Source organism: Oncorhynchus clarkii, chromosome 10 (assembly GCF_045791955.1).
Source record: "Oncorhynchus clarkii lewisi isolate Uvic-CL-2024 chromosome 10, UVic_Ocla_1.0, whole genome shotgun sequence".
Lineage (NCBI taxonomy): Eukaryota > Metazoa > Chordata > Actinopteri > Salmoniformes > Salmonidae > Oncorhynchus > Oncorhynchus clarkii.
This window is the reverse complement of record NC_092156.1, coordinates 27,777,438-27,799,387: the sequence shown is the minus strand read 5'-3', so window position 1 is coordinate 27,799,387 and position 21,950 is coordinate 27,777,438. Positions and strand designations below refer to the sequence as shown.

At 43.5% G+C, this 21,950-nt stretch overlaps 1 protein-coding gene across 5 annotated transcripts in view; it reads right to left on the bottom strand.

The window, feature by feature from the left end:
* Positions 1-21,711, bottom strand: part of LOC139418222 (drebrin-like) — a 124,731-nt gene extending 103,020 nt beyond the window's left edge. For 2 of the 5 annotated variants that reach the window (XR_011635285.1, XM_071167510.1), the window contains exon 1: positions 21,441-21,711. Coding sequence is in view for 4 of the 5 variants with exons in the window: in XM_071167510.1 (XP_071023611.1) it covers positions 21,441-21,523 (83 nt within the window). In the remaining variant the exon portion in view is untranslated. The remainder of the gene's footprint in view (positions 1-21,440) is intronic. The other 3 variants (XM_071167509.1, XM_071167511.1, XM_071167512.1) reach the window with 2 other exon arrangements.
* Between the last annotated feature and the right edge of the window lie 239 nt (positions 21,712-21,950).

The following is a 21,950-nucleotide window of genomic DNA, read 5'->3' as shown; positions in this document are numbered from 1 at the left end:
GATGTCTGCATGGTATTAAAATTCCAGTGCTGTTCTGCAGTCTGCCTGGCCTCCCAGAACACAACACAGCCCTACCAGGACCTTGCCAAGAGTGACGTGAAGAGGACCCGGCTACTAGCTGCATATAGATTGACATCTCCTATAGCAACAGCACCAGCATCAAAAACAAGGAAATCAAACCACAATCTGCATCACTATCATAGGTTACCTCATAGACGTGGGGACTCCCTAGGCACTATTTAACATGACTTCCCATCTTCTGATATGCAGAGAGGGCAGAGCAGATTGACACTGTGTATAATGGGCATTGGGTAAAATCCTACCTAAACAGACTGATAGGAGGCAGGGACTTGTTAGGTCAATGGCAGCAGGATTTGTTTGGTATTAAACACAGTCTGAATAGAGCCAGCATCAAATCTAATGCTGCATAGAGCACTAGCATCCATTCTATCCTATAGTCAACAGCCCAGAACTGGCATCCACTCTGGTACTGCCCTGGATGCTGTAGTGTATGTATAGAGAGAGAGAGAACCACCCAGAATGCCCCTGTGAGCAAGCTCACTCCTCCTCCCAGCCCATCCCCCTCTTCTACTGCTGCAGTCTGCTAACCTCAGAAAACTGCAGCCTGGCTTCACATCCCTTCCTCCCTCAATCTCTCTTTCCAAAACACGCTTGCAGATGTGTGCAGATGAACAAACGCACGCACTCACATACACTTACACGACACACACGTAGTAACACTCTGTTGGTACACAAAGCCTAACCAGAATCAGATATCTATATTGATCTACTACTGCAGATACAGGCCCTGGAGCCATCCCGTCTGCAAAATAACACCACTAATCCACTGCACTTACCCTACTGTACTTTTAACAATTGACCTCCATTCAACCGGAAAACACACAAAAGTGTGCATGCACACACACGCGCTGCCTTTCCTCCCTGTCCTCCACAAGGCTGTTGCGTCATCATGTGACTTACAGTCAACACAGAAGTATTCATTACTGTATCAAACAGGAATTAAATACAGAACTTTGGTGATGTAAGCATTACGCCCCACCAACACAGCTAAATCCACTATGTTCGTTACAGTAACATAAATCCTCTTAAGTGTACAGCTGCTGTACCTTCCTCCTCGCATATCAGTAAGAAACAAATGAGGAGTACAGATAGGGGTGCTTCAGGAATAATGTCATATTTTATAAGTGGTGAGTCAAAGCATGTGTTGCTACAACACCAAATACACCCTGGTTAAAACAACCTTGGAGAACCACTGTAAAGAACGACAATACCACATTCCTATACTTTTCACTTGACCCAATTGATATGTCGGTAACAGTGAATCAAGGCCCAGTTTGAGTGCTGCTACAGTGGTCCTCCTAGTCTCTAGGTTTTGGTTCTCCAACTGAGCCCATTAGAGATGCAGCAGGCAGGGAAAGGAGAGGACATCTAACACTGGCCATGCTCTGCAGCTCAGACAACCCATGGGCACAGGGATGGAGATGGGCACAGGGATGGACACAGGGATGGAGATGGGCATGGAAAGTGAGCCTGGCTCCGGATCACAAACAGCCCTCTGTTCCTGTGAGATTGAGAAGTGTATAGAATGGAACTAGCCCAGGGGAGAGAAAACTATATAAAACCATATGGACTGAACTGTCCAGAGGCATAGAGAGAAAACCAGAACCAGGGAGCGAAACAGTTGATTTTTAATCTGCTGTATCGCTGCCACACATCCATGTGATGACTTTCAAAGCGCTGGGCTTAATACTCTTTAATGGACTTATACCACAGCGATTGGACAGGAATTTGGGCTGCCCCTCAAACAGAAGGATAAGGAGTGAGGACACTAGGGACACACACTCTCATGCCAACAATAGTGGTGTATAAAGAGGGGACGGGCACTCAGTCACTGAAAGACACTGGCCATAACGTCAACTGGAGAGTTAGTGCTATACTACACTGTACATAAACAGATCTGATACAATCATACAGCCTAGAGTCCTCCCTCTAGTCTGCCTCCCCAGTAATAGGGTACCCAGAGCCTGTGCTGCCAAAGTTGCCTCTAACCACTGATACAGGACCAGATATTTTCTCAATCCCCTAATGATTACATTTAGGATTGTGTCTTGAGCAATCTGATCCTAGATCTGTGTTTAAGGGCTGCTGTGACTGAGAATCCCTATAAGCCCTCAATTTTGTGCACCTGGCACCATGTTAGACAAACTGACAGACAGAGATATGAAAGCAGGACTAATGGAATGAGTTCTGGGCATCAAACGATCTTTACAGTGGCCAGTGGCACCGTGCACCTGCACCTACCCACACTCTGATCACAAGTCTCACCAGGACAAATCTCTAAACTCTAACTAAGCATTATGTTCATCTAGATTGGGACATGGTCAGGTAATCTATGTGCTCATATACAGTGGTAATGACAGAAGAGGAGCCATCTTGGAAAAATACACTGTGCGGATGATGTGATGCAAGATCTGAACGGTAACACACAAATTCAGGTCATGTTTTCTCTTCGTGACAGCTAAAGCTTAATCGTGCAGAGAGAATCTCGACAGCATGAGAGAGAACAATCCTGTCTATGTACAGTGGGGCAAAAAAGTATTTAGTCAGCCACCAATTGTGCAAGTTCTCCCACTTAAAAAGATGAGAGAGGCCTGTAATTTTCATCATAGGTATACACTTCAACTATGACAGACAAAATGAGAAAAAAAAATCCAGAAAATCACATTGTAGGATTTTTTATGAATTTATTTGCAAATTATGGTGGAAAATAAGTATTTGGTCAATAACAAAAGTTTATCTCAATACTTTGTTATATACCCTTTGTTGGCAATGACAGAGGCCAAAGTTTTCTGTAAGTCTTCACAAGGTTTTCACACACTGTTGCTGGTATATTGGCCCATTCCTCCATGCAGATTTCCTCTAGAGCAGTGATGTTTTGGGGCTGTTGCTGGGCAACACGGACTTTCAACTCCCTCCAAAGATTTTCTATGGGGTTGAGATCTGGAGACTGGCTAGGCCACTCCAGGACCTTGAAAGGCTTCTTAAGAAGCCACTCCTTCGTTGCCCGTGCGGTGTGTTTGGGATCATTGTCATGCTGAAAGACCCAGCCACGTTTCATCTTCAATGCCCTTGCTGATGGAAGGAGGTTTTCACTCAAAATCTCACGATACATGGCCCCATTCATTCTTTCCTTTACACGGATTAGTCGTCCTGGTCCCTTTGTAGAAAAACAGCCCCAAAGCATGATGTTTCCATCCCCATGCTTCACAGTAGGTATGGTGTTCTTTGGATGCAACTCAGCATTCTTTGTCCTCCAAACACGACGAGTTGAGTTTTTACCAAAAAGTTATATTTTGGTTTCATCTGACCATATGACATTCTCCCAAACTTCTTCTGGATCATCCAAATGCTCTCTAGCAAACTTCAGACGGGCCTGGACATGTACTGGCTTAAGCAGGGGGACACATCTGGCACTGCAGGATTTGAGTCCCTGGCGACGTAGTGTGTTACTGATGGTAGGCTTTGTTACGTTGGTCCCAGCTCTCTGCAGGTCATTCACTCAGTCCCCCCGTGTGGTTCTGGGATTTTTGCTCACCGTTCTTGTGATCATTTTGACCCCACGGGGTGAGATCTTACGTGGAGCCCCAGATTGAGGGAGATTATCCCACAGTTGATTTCTTCAAACCAAGCTGCTTACCTATTGCAGATTCAGTCTTCCCAGCCTGGTGCAGGTCTACAATTTTGTTTCTGGTGTCCTTTGACAGCTCTTTGGTCTTGGCCATAGTGGAGTTTGGAGTGTGACTGTTTGAGGTTGTGGACAGGTGTATTTTATACTGATAACAAGTTCAAACAGGTGCCATTAATACAGGTAACGAGTGGAGGACAGAGGAGCCTCTTAAAGAAGTTGTTACAGGTCTGTGAGAGCCAGAAATCTTGTTTGTTTGTAGGTGACCAAATAGTTATTTTCCACCATCATTTGCAAATAAATTCATTAAAAATCCTACAATGTGATTTTCTGGATTTTTTTTCTCATTTTGTCTGTCATAGTTGAAGTGTACCTATGATGATAATTACAGGCCTCTCTCATCTTTTTAAGTGGGAGAACTTGCACAATTGGTGGCTGACTAAATACTTTTTTGCACCATTGTATGTGCCTGGTATATTTACATCTGATTTATTATTGAAAGCTATGGTCCTATTGTCAGAAAATATGATTTGTACAAAGACAAAGTACATTACAGTAATACATAAAACAGCTGCATATTGTCACTCTATTGCCACAAATATTTCTCTCTCTCTTGGCAGTATTGTGTGTTTTGGGTTTGGTGGGGGAGAGGATCTCCTAATCTCCTACATCAGCTGACAGCAGAGCAGTCTCCTCTCTGCTCCTGGGATTGGGAATTAATGAGAGCGAATGGTGTATATGAGAGAGAGAAGGGGGTGAGGGGAGAGAGAGAAAATGGGGAGGGAAAGGGAGAGAGCGGGCAAGAGATGAAAAAGAGTGTTCAAGGGAGCAAGGAAAATGAGAGGTATAGCAAGGGAGGTACAGGAGACGGAGAGAGAGAGAGGTGGGCGAAGCAGGACGCCAGATGGAGAGGAGTGTGGGGCCCTTACTGTGCCCGTATAATTCCATCAACAGAGTTATAGACAAGCAGCAGTTACCAAAAGATTACCCTCACAGCATGGGAGGAGAAACCCAGACAATTACTGTGCTGTACAGTCAAACGTCCTTGAGGATGGAGGAAGGCCCATTGGGGCCATAGTGAAGCCTACACTCACCTCCCTCTCGTCTTAGCTGGGCCTAAGCTCTACCCCTCTCCTCCCCTGACACTGTTCTGCAAATCATTTCATATTTTCCACAAATCCCTAAGCTTCATCCTCCATGCATCATATGAGATGCAGGCAGGTCTCGGCAGCGCCGCAATTGGTTGGATATAAATACAATTTTATTCAAGGGATTATAACTAGATTTTCCACAAGGTTTTCATTTTGTGATGTGCCAAGTGGAGCCTTGACCTAAAACATGATATTTCTGGGGAGAATATGAGTAAGGCGGCCTAGTACAGGCCTTTCACATTCATCGAACCAAGCTGAGAGGAACCATACACTGTGCTGGAGCTTCATACTGTCTGCCGCTCTCTCGTAAATCAATGGAAACATATTTTCATCTGACAGAGAGGAGAAAACGAAAAAGAGAGAAAGGAGATGGAGAAAATAACAAATAAAAGGAGAGCAAAAGAGAAGAAAGCAAGATTGATATTAGAATGAAAGAGAGACAGCAAAATAGAGACAGATGGAAAGATAAGAGTTTGAGCTAGCTCAAAGGAACTCAACAAAATTAGACAATTCTTGTTAAAAGGCAGCATTCAAAGAGTGCAATTAGCAACGTGCATGCCCCGCCCACCTGAGGATCTGTTTCTTTCAGCCATCTATTTCCTGTGTTTGACGGGTGCAAAATCCACTTGTCACTTAAATCTCACTGGATTGATTGTGTTCATTTTACTCATGTGACTCTTTCATACTCCTGCTTGTGCCTGTCCTTTTTTCCCCGTTAACGTTACGGCCGCAGAAATGTTTGTAATCACCTGTCAAACACAACCTGGCAATGGCTGAAATTGGCTCAAAGGAATACATTGTCTTTAAAAAATAAAAAAAAATCAACAGTCATAGTGATATTATGTCTGATCTCACAAACAATGTAAAGTATGTATAAATAGGTGTAACCTAGAGCCAAGCGTGTTGGATTTTTTTATCCGAGGGTATCCTGCTATTAACACACTTGAATGAGTCTCGACAGCATAGTTGAGTGCAGGTAGGCCTAGACAGACAGAGCAAGTGTTTTGGTGGTTGAAGCCCTGCTCCACCCCTTTATGTTAATGTGTTCATATATGCAAATTCATCCCGTGTATTTATGCAAATTGGGCACATATATTTTTCTTTCAATTACCTGATACCATTACAAAATGTATATATGAGTGCATTCTAAAAAATAAAAAAGTGACATTTGACAATAAATACCTGAATTCCTACCATAAATCCTGAAATGTATTAGAATTGTTTTTAAAATGTTTTAACAATTGATAACTGTTGCTAGTGCTATGGTTTCATCTGTGTTGTCAATTCTGCTAATACCCCGGAACACCTCCACGAACTCTCAAAATAACAACAACAGATAGTAGAATCAGATGGAGACTCTTTTGGGAAATAAACAGCTCTATTATAATTGCTCTCCTCTATCTTTCTCTCCCAGAGTCTGGGCAAAGGGCCCAAAGTGCTGGTAGCAGTAGGGTTACAAATGCAGCACGCACAGGCAAGGGAGAGAGCAGAGCACAGTGAGCAGATCTCAATACCCTGGTCACTACAACATGTGATGGATAGAACTGTTTTGGGAAAAACAACACTAGGGACATTTCAACCTCGGTGGGTTTACATTTACAGTGCAGCTCAATAGGAATGCCCTGAGAGCACCCCAGAGCATGGTCGTCATGATAAACGACCCGAATATGATTTAAATAAATCCCCTCGGCAACAACAACTCCCCCCCTGCTCTCACATTGGTTGATTTAATGATCCTTTGTTAGATGTGGGGGACTGCAAGGGGGGGTGGGGGGGGGGGGGGGGGGGGGGGGGGGGGTTGGGGGGGGCAATGGCGTTTGGGGGAAGCATTCCAATAAAAAAAAAACCTAATTCCAGCACTGAGTTGGTTGAGAGGGGGTAAATTGTGCCCATTTGTTTTGTTTTTTAATTTACCCCCATTTGTTTTTTATTTTATTTACCCCCTTATCTCCCCAATTCCGTGGTATCCAATTGTTAGTAGTTACTATCTTGTCTCATCGCTACAACTCCTTTATGGGCTCGGGAGAGACGAGGGTCGAAAGCCATGCGTCCTCCGAAACACAACCCAACCAAGCCGCACTGCCTCTAAACACAGCGTGCATCCAACCCGTAAGCCAGCTGCACCAATGTGCCAGAGGAAACACCCGGCCAGCCACAGGAGTCGCTAGTGTGCGATGAGACAAGGATATCCCTACCAGCCAAACCCTCACGACGCTAGGCCAATTGTGCATTGCCCCATGGACCTCCCGGGCGCGGCCGGCTGCGACAGAGCCTGGGCGCGTACCCAGAGTCTCTGGTGGCACAGCTAGCCCTAGACCACTGTGCCACCCGGGAGGCCCTTAAGGCCATTTGTTTTGTTTGTTTTTTGGCTTTCTGATAATGTATCAATATATTTTTTGGTTTGTTGCAGTTTTACACTTTTGCCTTAGGGCAACGCTGTGCCAAAAGGTTACTAAAACACCAAGTAAAATCTGATATATTTAAAACATTTATTACGTGAAATATAGTAGAAACAAGCACTCCTTTCATAAGAAAATACAATATGGGCATAAACTTGTATTTCACTGCCTCTCAAACCTGATTCTGGTATCCATTCTTCCTTGCGGTCACTGTCCTCAAGCACACTGCCGTCACTATCAGAAGGGAAAAAGGGTTTTCTGTTGCCTGAGGGCAACAATGTGCAGTAGAGGGTTTAAAAGGATAAATAAGGAGACACGGAACGCTAGCTTCTCTGTTCTTTCACTGCGTTTCTTCCAGCGGTCGCTGACCAACGTATGAAGACAGGCGCGTAATAAATCATTATTTTTAAGACACTTGAATTATGATACTCAGGTAGATCATGTTACTTTTTTACAGAATGGTAATACAGAGTTTGTAATTCCATATGTGGAAACATTGTTACTGCAACATGTTAACACCACCATTTCACATGTGAGGAGAATAAAACTATTTCACCAACACATGTGAACTTGCAATTTCACACGTGAACATGAAAGTTTTAACATGTGAAACCTCCAATTTCACATGTGCAACTGCATTTCCCATGTGAGGTTCCTCTCACCTGAAAAAGTGGTGTTAACATGTGAACTCTACATTTAAAACATGTGAAAATATGGTTTCACATCTAAAATGTAAGTTCAACAGTTATATTACACTTAAAAATACGATTTCTACATTTGACAATTTTTGTTGTTGTTGTAAGGGCTCCCTGTGCTTTTCTGATTCTCAGTCCTTTTATCAAGTGTTCTGATGGTACAAAGGAGTGGAATATATATCTATTTGAAAAACAAACCCTGCCAACAGTAAAGAAGAAAAAGAACAGCAGGTTCACATTATGTAACCAAAGAAGGTTAATAATACATATGAATGGATGCATGTGGGTACCATTGGAAGGGTGAAAAGAATGCTACTAGTACTTACAATGTAGAACAAACTGACAAACTGCAGTTACTAGTGATCATTTAGTCATTCATAATTCCATGGTCATAAATACTGTATGTAACATCAAATGTATTTTAAAAGACCCCAAACCACTTCTTCATTGTGTCTTGGAACACTGTTCTCTCCACTCGTCATCACTGGTATAGCTATCACCACTAACATACCATGACTAACGTTACGTTTCATCATCATGACCTACAAAATACTACATCCATTGAATTTGTGGCAAACCATATAAACGCAGAATAAATTATTCACTTCAGGCTAGTGAGCATAACCGACGTGATTTAAATGAATAATTCAGCTTTGATTGTGTTCTTTAAGTTGCTTGGAGATGGGATTGCTTTGTTCTAGTGCAGCTCCACGTGATTGGGAGTCCCATAGGGCAGCGCACAATTGGCCCGGGTTTGGCCAAGGTAGTCCGTCATGGTAAATAATAATTTGTTCTTAACTGACTTGCCTAGTTAAATTAAGGTTAAATTAAAAACAAAAAATGGCACTGGAGCAGCATGTGTAGGCCTACAGTACATGCTGTGTCTGTGTGGAGTCTGGATTTTCTAGGGCAACGGGCCTGCCTGTTTGGTTAGTGCTATATGGGGTCCTAGCCCTTACCAACCATTTTCAAATGTCAATGTCAATTGGGGAGGGACGTCCCAAGGATCCCAGATAGCCTTGACCCTGCATGCTCTGCTCGTAGAAGACGGGGAGGAGCAGACTGGCCGAGAATGGAGGAGAAAACACAATCAACAGCCATTACTGTACAAATAACTCATCCAGGGCTTTGACTTCTCAAAGCTAACACAATATGATACCCCATCACCTTATTAATTCAGCCACTTAACCTTACTTAGATAACTAGCAAGTTAAACGTATGTCTCGGGTTAACTCAGAATTATGCGCTTTTCACGCAGGAAAAAAAGATTAAAACGCATATGAAATACCAAAACGCAGATCTAAAATGCTTCTTCTGTCATTTCTGCACGGCATCACACAATTGTTGTGCTTCAGTTGCACTTCTCCACTCAGATGAGAATTCACATCAGCATACAACGCTCCGACTGATGTGTAGCTAGTTTTCTCGGTATAGCCAGCCTTCTTTTCTCAGGTAAAATGGAAGATTAGCTTTAAGCAAAACATTAGGAAATGTAGCTGGCTACATTTGTTCTATGATAAACATTAGACATATATATGATGGCCATGCATCGTTTTTGCAAAAAAAGACATTGCTTTTTCATTGTGAACACATTTAAATGTGTGGCTGACAGACAAATAGCAAAGATATTGTCTGCCAAATGTGCACTAATGTATTTATGTGAAGGAAAACATTAGTTGCACATTCCTGATCACTCTATTGAACCAAAAAAACACTTGACTTTCAATATAAAGCACAACCCCTGTTGGCTACACCCCAATAGGCTCCACTGCTGGACTCACCTGCTCCTGCCTTCTCCTGTTGTGCTATTTACAAACAAACACGTGACTGGCTCAACTGTTCTGGGGAACCACAGTAAGTTTCAAAATGTAAAATAATGTGATGTGTGAAATGAAGAACGCAATCTGCTTCATCTAACGTATTGCACAAGTTGACTGCAAGTATGTACTTAAAGTAGCTACACATATTTATTGAAAAACGCCAAACAAATAGTCTCCATGGTATTGACGGTATTAAAAAACCATCCGGTGGCTATTTCCAAAGACCCTGGTATTCAGTATATATGGTATACCGCCCAAGCCTAGAGCACAGACAAATACCCTGGTATACAGTATATATGGTATACCGCCCAAGCCTAGAGCACAGACAAATACCCTGGTATACAGTATATATGGTATACCGCCCAAGCCTAGAGCACAGACAAAGACCCTGGTATACAGTATATATGGTATACCGCCCAAGCCTAGAGCACAGACAAAGACCCTGGTATACAGTATATATGGTATACCGCCCAAGCCTAGAGCACAGACAAAGACCCTGGTATACAGTATATATGGTATACCGCCCAAGCCTAGAGCACAGACAAAGACCCTGGTATACAGTATATATGGTATACCGCCCAAGCCTAGAGCACAGACAAAGACCCTGGTATACAGTATATATGGTATACCGCCCAAGCCTAGAGCACAGACAAAGACCCTGAAACTAAACTGAACACAGGAAATAGTTGTTACAGTAAAGAGTAGAAAGGGCCAAGCCACTGAATTGCCTTGAATGGTACTGCTAAGCAGTCTTCTGTTCTTCCTATCTGAAGGAAAGATATGCAGGAGGGAAGGAGTAGTGCCAGGAGAAACAGGGCTGGAGACAAATAGCATAGTAACACAGAGACTGCCAGAGCCACCACCTGGGGTAAGCTTTTAGCTGCCGGACCTATTTTAGAAGGAGTGTTTCCTCATAGGAAGCCCCATTGGGATAGAGAGCGAGCAGTGGGATCCACCTGAAACAGCATGAGAGGACACGGAAACACACACAGATCAAACAGCATTACACACACACTTCAAACCGCCGCCAAACAAAGTACACAAAGGCCAGTCTTCTGCTTTGGTTTCACCACCTTGTAGTATTTTTCTCAAAGGCCTAAATAAAGCCTTTTTGTTCAGATTTCATCAGATGCTATTTTTCATAAACTCAACTCAGCATGGCCACTCTGAGGCCTGGAGCGAGGCCTACTGTACTTTTGTCAGGCAGGGGAAGCAGCTCTCTGATAAGACCACGCTGCTGTCTGTTTTTGTTATCACCAAAACTACTGGCACAGCCAGACTTACCTAGATGTTTAAAGTTGGAGATATGCTGTTTAATGTTGGGGGATTAGCGGGCCGATTACTTCCACACAGCTGATGATCAAGTCCAACTGAATCCCAGTCCTGAGGGTAGGGGTGGGGGGGTAGGAACTAAAGCAGGATGGGGACATCAGTAGTGGTTGTAAGGGGCTGGGGGGAAGATGACCTCACAAGGGGTTGAAGCAGAGTAGGGTCATTGGGGGTGGATTGGGTGGAGGGTCATGGGTGAAGGGGGATGAAGGCACTGAAGAAGGGTTGGTATGAAGTGTAGGAACTGAATCAGAGTGGGGGACGGTGTTAGCTAGCGAACCTCTCCCTCTAAGCTGCGCCCAACTCCTGCACCCATAATCCTCAGTGGCTTGTTAGCAGTGGCATCATCTGTAGGCACTCAGGCCTGACCTGGACAGAATGCCTACTCCTTCCCAACCTCCTCCACGTCTATCTTTGTTCCCATGTGTCACAGAGAGAGCTAGCATGCTGGGCTGGTGTTGGAAAGAGATGCTAGCTTGCTAACAGGCTTTAGCACACTATTTATGCTAAAGCCTGTTAGAATCAGAAATAGCCACGGCTGCCTGAAGCGAGAGAGCAGGCACTGCCAGATGTGCTTTAATGGGCAACTGAGCGGACTGCTGCTACTGTAGCTGCTGCTGTGTTCCGCACACAAGATGCTTGAGAGGAGGAATTCCATTTGGGACGTGTAATGCTAGCTGGCGCAAACGGTTAGCCTAACATTTCCCACAGCAAGATGAAAGGTCCCGTTGATGCTGAAAGCAAATAGTGTTTATTTGAACACTTTAGAGGGGACCAGAATCCTTTGTATACTTTCCTTTGGGACAAAACTGTGCATTTATTATTAGATACTAACATACTAATACACCTTTCAAACCAAGACGTCTTTATGCCAACTAGCATCCCAACAACCTTTTTCAGACTTTTCTTATATATGAAAAGTACTGCAGGCGACAAAGCCTCCACTTTTACTTCCGCCAACCGACCTAGTCATGATTGCGGTAAAGTTCTGCCTACAGCTTAGTATGAAATGTAGCCGTAATGCTGAGGAGGCATTGGCTCGCACTACGCTCTTAAACTCCTGCGCCGGTTCTAAACTTTGCAAGGCCTGTCAATTCATCCTAGGGCTGGGCGGTATACAGTATTTTATGATACACTGGTATTGATGCACGGATCGGTTTACTTTACCTTCTATAACGGTTTTTGAATGTTTGGTTTGTTAAATGTGATACGCCGTGTGTAACGTCCATTTTTATAGTTTACTTCGCTACTTGAGTCATCTCTTTCCGCTCTCTCTCTCGTGCCACTTTCCACACAGACCTAGCCTCGCCCCTTGTTACTCAAGGAGCGCATTTGTTTTTCCTCCTCGACCTGGAGATACTTGCGTTGAGTCTCTGCATGGTCAATGCAGCACATGCAACAATGTTGATGACAAAAATATTTTTTTAAATATTTAACCTTTATTTAACTAGGCAAGTCAGTTAAGAACAAATTCTTATTTACAATGACGGCCTACCCCGGCCAACCCCTAACCTGGACGACGCTGGTACAATTGTGCGCCATTCTTTGGGACTCCCAACCACGGCCGGTTGTGATACAGCCTGGAATCAAACCAGTGTCTGTAGTGACGCCTCCAGCACTGAGATGCAGTGCCTTAGACCGCTGCGCCACTCGTGAGACAATGCTGTTTTCACATTGCGTCCTAATATAAATCCACTAGCTTTCTATAATTACACTATTAGTTTGTGTTTCTTACATCTGCAAACAGCTAGCTTTGGCCGTTAATGCTGTTAGCCGCTAAAGCTAATCGGGTCACGGCACCAATGTAACAGTATAAGTTTAGACCGTCCCCTCGCCCATACCCGGGCGCGAACCAGGGACCCTCTGCACACATCAACAACAGTCACCCACAAAGCATCGTTACCCATCGCTCCACAAAAGCCGCGGCCCTTGCAGAGCAAGGGGAACTACTACTTCAAGGTCTCAGAGCAAGTGACGTCACCGATTGAAGCGCTATTTAGCACGCACCACCGCTAACTAAGCTAGCCGTTTCACATCCGTTACACATGTAGCATATATGCTGCAAAACCAGTAACATAATTCAAATCAACATCTGCCATTCTATTATTTGGAAAATACATTTTCAAAGTGTTTTCAAATGTTTCTTAGGGCCTGCCTAAAACGAATTAAAAATGGATTTCTTTGTGATGGTGTATATTCAATGGGTTTATTAAAATGCATGTCCACCCACATCGGCCCATGTCTACTCCCACTCCTAAATTTGTTGGCATCTGCACAGGAAATATAAAAGGCTTAAACTGGCAAGAATGTGGTAAAAATGGGACTGTATGAATTGGGCTCTAAAAAACATGCCTGATTTCTTTTAAAGGCAACATACCGTAAAGTCTGTCTGTAAAGGGCATAAGAAACCTGCTAAATGTTCAAAGGTCACTCATAAACCCATTCTGAAATATTGTCACGGCCTGTGACATGTTCATAATCACAATAAGTAGCAGAAGGCTAAGCTCCAGACAGAATAACAGTCCAGTTCCTACAACTGAGGCTATGCCAAAACACACAATACAATGACAGGATTATTGTTACTGTCTCACACACTCTGGTCTGTGTCTGACGCTGATCTGCTAACTGACAGTATACCCAAGTGCCAAATAATCAGCATTTTCATCACGGTGTTGTTCTGAAAGAAGGGAAGGAATTATTTGACTTATTATACAGGCATCCATTTCCACAGTGAGGATTCCTTTCTCTGTCCTCTCCTAGGGTCCAGAGGTAAACGAGGGAATGTGATGTGGAGGAGCGAGGAGAGGAATATTTGCTATGACTATGATTCTTCGCTAGAGACTCCCTGAAGAGGATCTGTTTCAATGCAACATACTGGGCTGTAGAAGTCATTAAAACAACACACAGGGACAAACACTTACAGATTGTATGTAGAAACGAAATTCAAGGCCACCATCTGTAAAATACTAGACTAAAATAAATTAGACTCAAGGTCAGAATGGAAAGGGGGAATGAAGAAGAACAGTATCAGGATTTTGTTTTGCATTGAATTCCAAATCAAGTCTATGTTTAGTTGGTAAGGCATTGTGCCTCTACCACATAGGACCTCTCCAAATAGCACATCACTCAGTGGTATTAAAGCCAATGGAGTCCGAACTTAGTTTGGGGAGGTTGTCATGCTTGTGATTTGGTCAATACCAGTAATCAGAGGCCGGCTTGGAGAGTGATCAAGAGCCGAGTGAATCCAGGAGTGAGGAGGTCTGAGTGAATGAATGAGACTAGTAATTCAATGGCTTTGGATTTTACACAAAAAAATCGCTTCAAAACGGTGTGTTTTTCTAAGTGACTTGCCTATCGGTCACAGGACTTTCCAGATTCTTACTGCCCTCGCTGGTTTCCAGGTCATTTCTTGGCAGCAGAGAGCAAACAGTAGAGTTTCCAGTCTCGGCTGGTGTTTCTCTGACTTCCTTTGTGATTTGACTGACTGGCTGACTGATTGAAGGAGCTGAGCAAACCAAAACCGTCTTTTCAAGGTCTACTTTCTAGCTTTGGGCTCCATAAACAAAGGATAACTTCTTTCTCATAGGGAAGTTTCAGCTCTGCCAAGGGCCAATGAAAACTTGTCTGTCCTCCATTTGCAGAGCTAGATGGATGTTTTTATACTGTTTTGTCTTTGTGATCTTGGAGCAGTCAAAACGCAAGACCATGAAAAAGTCAGTGAAGGAAACTCATCTATGACTTCAGGCAGACAGTGTCCAATCCATCATTTTATGTGTGCTGATCACCTTAAAATAAGTTATCTAGCATGGAAAATGACGGAGTAGACAGCCTTACACGGAATCCAAACAGGCTGCGCACGTGCATAAATTTATTTTGTCCCCCTACACCAAACGCGATTACGAAATGCAGGTTAAAATATCAAAACAAACTGAACCAATGACATTAATTTGGGGGCAGGTCAAAAAGCATTAAACATGTATGGCAATTTAGCTAGTTAGCTTGCACTTGCTAGCTAATTTGTTCTGGGATATAAACATTGAGTTGTTATTTTACCTGAAATGCACAAGGTCCACTACTCCGACAATTAATCCACACATAAAACGGCCAACCAAATCGTTTCTAGTCATCTCTACTCCCAGGCCTTTTCATCTTTGAACTTATATGATGATCAGCATCTAAACTTTCATAGTATTACCACGACAACCGGCAAAACAGTTAGTTTTTCAACCACCCACGTGGGTATAACCAATGAGGAGATGGCACGTGGGTACCTGCTTCTATAAACCAATGAGGAGATAGGAGAGGCAGGACTTTCAGCGCAATCTGCGTCAGAAATAGAAAGGAGTTCTATTTTAGCCCTTGGCAACGCACATGCTCGTTGGCGCGCGCGAGCAGTGTGGGTGCAATAATTGAATAACATGGATTTCTACATTTATTTTGCGACGCTCGCGCAAGCAACGTGTCCGGTCTGGTCAGCATGTTAGGTCTAGTTGTGCGACTTATTGTTAGACAGCTGTTCTGTGGAATGACTGCATGGCTTATCTTTTCTACCCAATTGAATCTTCATCCCCATGGCATGAAAGTGCAAGTGGAGTGCAAATGATTTCCCAAACCAAATTTTGACATTTTGTCTTAACTGGAGGGTTATATAGCATTTATTGTAGTACAGTGCTCTCATAGTCAACTCGAAACCCCAGAACACTTGGACCAGAACAGAATTCTTGCATAATAACGTTATTGAATTTAAAATTAACAATTTGTGGATTTTTCTTGCTAATTACATGAATGAGGCCAATTCAACCACGTGAGCTCTTCCTGCCTTTTCCCAGACCATCAGACCAATTTACAGTGTGTGTGTGGCTTAAATTGGTTCCCATGGCACAAGAATGTAAAAGAGTGTAAAAGAACCCTATACAGTTGTAGCTATACCTCTCTTTCTCTATCTGTGTGTTTGCATGCGTGTTGTATGTGTGTTGTCCCCACGGATGTCGCCAGCACCATGTCTGGTTGACTTGGAGGGGGGATGGGCATTTTTTATTTATTTTATTGAACCTTTATTTAACTAGACAAGTTCATTAAGAACAAATTCTTATTTACAATGACGTCCTACCCCGGCCAAACCCGGATGACGCTGGGCCAATTGTGCACCACCCTATGGGACTCCCAATCACGGCCGGTTGCGATACAGCCTGGAATCGAACCAGGGTCTGTAGTGACGCCTCTAGCACTGAGATGCAGACCACTGCGCCACTTGAGTAGGAGTGGGAGGAGGAGGCATTAGCATTGCATTGAAGTAGCATTGCAACAAAGTCAATAACAGTCGAGACACAGAAATACAAAGATTGACACCTTAACTCATGTTGTACCTTTGAAGTGCACAATAATCCTGATTTATGTAGCCTAACTGAAATAACTGAAAATACGGGGTAAAATGAAAAACTATCTAAGACAAATTTGAGATTTATTGCACATTTTGTTATTGTATGGATGGAGCATAGTGGGATAGCTTTTAGCGGGCTAGCAGCCAGAGGTGGCCATGCAACCAGGTGACTGACACACTGATGACTTCCAGGAGAATCCTACCCCCTGAGACAGACAGGAAGTCAGGGGCCAAACCTGCTGCTGATTGGACAGAGAGGAGTCTGGCTGTCTGTCTGAGAACTAAAACATTCCTTCCTGTTCAGAATATGACCTATACCGGTGATGACAGACGGAGAGCAAAACAAATCTGACTGAGCAAATTAGAAGAACATTGTTCTTAAAAAATGGACAACTGATTGCAAAGGACAGAAAATAGTTTCTATTTCTGTCTTCAGATACTAAGATATTACACTTTTAACAAAGCCTTTCTGCTGAAGCAACCAACCAGGACCTATCTAATCCAAGTAAAAGGATTGCCTTTGACCTGCCCTCTCTGTCTGTAGTTGATAACCCAATCAATGCAGCCTGATGGGTAAAGGAACAGATCATCAGAACCAATAGGAAACATGTCAGGTAATGACTGAGAGGGCTAGGGGTCAAAGGGTCAAACCCATAGCTCCCGGTGAATCAGCAACAGCCACCGCTCTACATGGAACATTCCAGATGTCTGTGTGTGTTTGATATTGGATAACCCTTGTGACATTCTGGCTCGTTGTGCGTCACATCTTCATGGTGGAGTTCAAAAAGCCTTAATTTTCTCTTGCAAAGAGCCTCTCAAGAGTCCTCTAGGCTCTAGCCATAACTGTCACTGGCTGGCCCTCGTTGAATCGAAGGACACTATAATATAATTCATCATCCACCTGGATTCTTTCTGCAATAGTTATTACTGGCTTTGTCTGCCTTTTCTGAACCGTTTTGAGAAATGTCTCATCATGCCATGATCAGACAGGTAGTGTCTTCTCACCCTGTATGAGGTATTTGCCGCCAGCGTTTGATTGTTATAGCTCCTACAATGCAGAACTAGCTTTGTTATCAGGTTTCAGAGACATGGTTGGAAAGATTAAAAAGGCATGATGGGAGGGGTAGGAATATATACTGAACAAAAATATAAGCGCAACATGTAAAGTGTTGTTCCCATGTTTCATGAGCTGAAATAAAAGATCACAGATTTTTTTTCATAACCACAAAAAGCTTATTTTTCTCAAATTGTGTGCACAAATTTGTTTGCATTCCTGTTAGTGAGCATTTTTTCCTTTGCCAGGTGTGGCATATCAAGTAACTGATTATACAGCATGATCATTACACAGGTGCATGTTGTGCTGAGGACAATAAAAGGCCACTCTAAAATGTGCAGCTTTGTCACACACCTCAATGCCACAGATGTCTCAAGTTTTGAGGGAGAGTGCAATTGGCATGCTGACTGCAGGAATATCCACCAAAGCTGTTGCCAGAGAGTTAAATGTTGAATTTCTCCACCATAAGCCACTTCCAACATTGTTTTAGAGAATGCAGCAGTAAGTCCAACCGGCTTCACAACCGCAGACCACCTGTTACCACGTCAGCACAAGACCTGCACATCCGGCTTCTTCACCTGCGGGATCGTCTGAGACCAGCCACCTGGACAACTGATGAAAGTGTGGGTTTGCACAACAAAATAATTTCTGCACATACAGTACTGTCAGAAACCATCTCAGGGAAGCTCATCTGCGTGCTCGTCATCCTCACCAGGGTCTTGACCTGACTGCAGTTCGGCGTCGTAACTTACTTCAGTGGACAAATGCTCACCTTCGATGGCCACTGGCCCGTTGGAGAAGTGTGCTCTTCATGGATGAATCCCAGTTTCAACTGTACTGGGCAGATGGCAGACAGAGTGTAGGGCGTCGCGTGGGCCAGCGGATCGCTGATGTAAATTTTGTGAACAGAGTGCCCCATAGTGGCCGTGGGGTTATGGTATGGGCAGGAATAAGCTACAGACAACTAACACAATTGTATTTTATCAATGGCAATTTTAATGCACAGAGACACCATGACGATGACCTGAGGCCCATTGTCGTGCCATCACCTTGTGTGTGTGTGCGCACACATGCGCGCGTGTGTGTACATATTTTCCTACCTTAACAGGATCGCAATGTCCTGACAAGGTAGGATTATTTTTATTTTTTTAGAAAAGTCTGGACATTTTTATGTCCTGAATTTGTTCAAATGCTATTTTAGGCTTAAGGGTTAGGTTTAGGGTTAAGGTTAGGTTTAGAATTATGAGTTAGGGTTAGGTTTAGGGGTTAAGGTTAGGCTTAAAGTTAGGTTTAGGGTTAGGGGTTAGGGAAAATAGGAATTTGAATGGGAATACATTTTTACTCCACAAAAAGTCCTGAAAAATGCATGACAAGAACAGCGGTGCTCAGTGAAGAAGGAAGGTCAGTTATGTGAACAGAAAGCCCACAATGAATCCACCACTTATCCACCATTTGGGGAAAGACACCTGTGTGTCAGAGGCATTGAGGGCCCATGAAGAGGGCTCATATTTTTGAGGGGGTATGATGGGGTATGATACATTTGCGGTATGTGTGTGTGTGTGTGTGGGTTGGGGTGTGTGGGTCAGTGGGTAGAGCATGGCACCACAGGGGACCAGTACGAAGAAGTAGGAAAATGTATACACTCACTACTGCTCTGGATAAGAGCGTATGCTACATGATTAAAATGCAAATTTAAAAAAGTGCCAGCGCGTGTGTGTAAGTGAGTGCATGCACACTTGTGTGTCGGGGCAAGGCAGCCATGATGTTATAGATGATGAGGTATTATATGGACAGGGAAAGAGGGGGAAGATTGAGGTTGTTTAGGGTCAGAGATTGTTGAAAGCCTTGTCTTTGTTCAGCTCCGTTCAAGTGTGAGTAATGGGGGAAAGCCTGAGGCCCTTTGCATTATCAAGCTATTCTTTGCTATAATCTGATAAATAGGCAAATAAAATGGGCCCTTGCAACATTTAAACACAGCCTAAGGAAATATTAACCTTTGACAATTATATGGGTGCAACCCACTTGAACAAAAAGCAGAGAGTGATATTCAACTACAGGTAGGAATTTCTCTAGTAGTGTGGCTACTAGCTAACAGGCAGGTTGAGGGAGGATGCCTCCTCTCAAAAGACTAGGTTAGCCTTCTATCATTTAACAATATAATGTTTACAACACGATTATAATAAAACAGCATGGTAACACGTCTCATCATCACACATACAAGCTGTATCTTCATAAAATCTTAATTTAGAATATGTCACTTCTATGTACAGGAAAATCTCACTTTGCTTTGCATCAATTTTGTGGGCTTTTGTGAACCTGTTCCAATCAGACACAAGCTGAAATGGGGGTTAGTGGGGCTCTACAGGGCATGGGCAATCCAACAGGCTGGTGGTAGACTACTGAAGCCCAGTCAAAACATGCAGATACTGCCATTTAGGCAACAATAAAAGGCTACATCTGTATTGAAAAATATACAAAACAATGGTGGCAGACTGATAAAATATACTGTTTCTTGGCTTGTGGCATCTTTCATTATTAAAGAGACATTACAATAGTGATGTTGTAGATGATTCAATCAGATCAACTCTATAGGCCTATAAGGCTATAGAAATAAACTCCAAAGGATAACACATGCTCTAAAACATTTTTTTTTATATTGTCTTGAAAGATAGCAATTGGTTATCTTTAGATGGAAAAATATGATAATTTAAGCTGTTTAGCATAGAGTCAAAGGCCTATCCATCTTCAAAAGAGAGAAGTGATCATCAGTGGACTTCAATGGATGCAGCCTTTCAGAATGTCTCACTCTCTCTGTTAAGGCCAGCTGGTTTTGTAGGTGAACAGATATTCCCACTGACCATGTGTATCCATTTCCACACAAAGGGAAGAGAAACGCCTCCACATTGACACAAGGCCCGATGGAATGTATGGATAACTCGAATGGGACCATCACATTTGCAACTTTTCCCCTCCCAACAGGCCAAAACAGCAGTTACATCGCGTATAATGGAAGGAAGAGAGAAGAGGGAGCAGAAGAGAACAAGGCAGAAGAGGTTTTTAGACTGACACTACTCGCCTCGCCCATATCATCTCAGCCCTCGCTAGTCGGGATGCGAGAACGCTACATGTAAATGTTTTTATTTAAAATTAGGGAAACGAGCGGTATGCTATTGCAAAGGGGGAAACGTACGTACGTACATTCTCTCAATATTCAAACCTTTTCCGGGGCTCCCCACTACGTCTGTCTATGACAGACAGAAATACAGTGGTCGGTGGTCCAAAGTAAAAACTCGCTCTGAGCAAACAATGAATCACCCTTCTTCTTTCTCAATATTTGATCAATGCGCACATTGCCTGCTGTTTTTCTGGACTAGGAGCAGCCAGTGACCGCTGTGTCAGTTGGTCTGCTGTGAACAGCCGCACATTTCAGCACTTTAAACAAGTGGGATTTTATTGTATGAAAAAAAATCGCCCTGTGGGCTGAACGCCCTGCTTCTGACAGCTTTGGAATGGAACCGTTACATTTTATGCATTTATGAGTAGATCATCCCGCATCATGGATAGTTACATACTAGCCTATAGTATCAACTATGATTTCCCTGCGATTTTTGCCACAGTGCTTTTTGAACTTTAATTTGTAGGCTTACTTCGGTATTTCTCCCCATCCTGTTCCTCCTGCAAAAGACCAGGGGGATGCTGCGTAGCCTATCACAAAAAACAGCCTACAGGCGGTACTGCATGGGGGGATGTGCATATCCCGTCCTGTGCATCCATCCGCATCCTCAACCCCCCCCCCCCCCCCCCCCCCCCCCCCCCCACACACACACACACACACACACACACTCAACGATAAAAACACTTAATGCCGATGAGCCATGATAGATAAGGGAAGTTCAATTGACCTACCAGTCAGTGGACGAGGTCTCGTTGATAACATCCTGGTAGGCTGTTAGAAGGGCCAGTCTGTTCTTGCCGAGATTCACAGCCATGTTGCTGTCTCTGCAATCATCCAGACCGGTGTAATACTGTAATGGAAGTAAAGGAGAGTATAGAGAATGAGAGGGAGAGAGACACTGCGGAGTAGAAAGTGAGAGGGGGAGAGATTCTGAGTGGAGGAACAAAGACAGTGCAGCGCTACAGCCCCACAAACTGCGTGGTCCTAGTGCTACAAATTCACAGGCCTCTAAAAAACACTGCTGGGTCCTAGCGCCTTATAGAACGTCAGCAGTCAGCACTAAATGCTGATCTGACCAGGCCCGGCACCGACATGGAATGACTCGTCAAACCAGCACCTGACAAAGACCAGGGAGATGAAAAATAATTTATTTCGAACAGTAGCTATAGCCTCTTACAGAAATGGGGGTCTAACTAAGTCTTTTTACACAACATTCTCATTAATCCTCTTCATAACTTGCT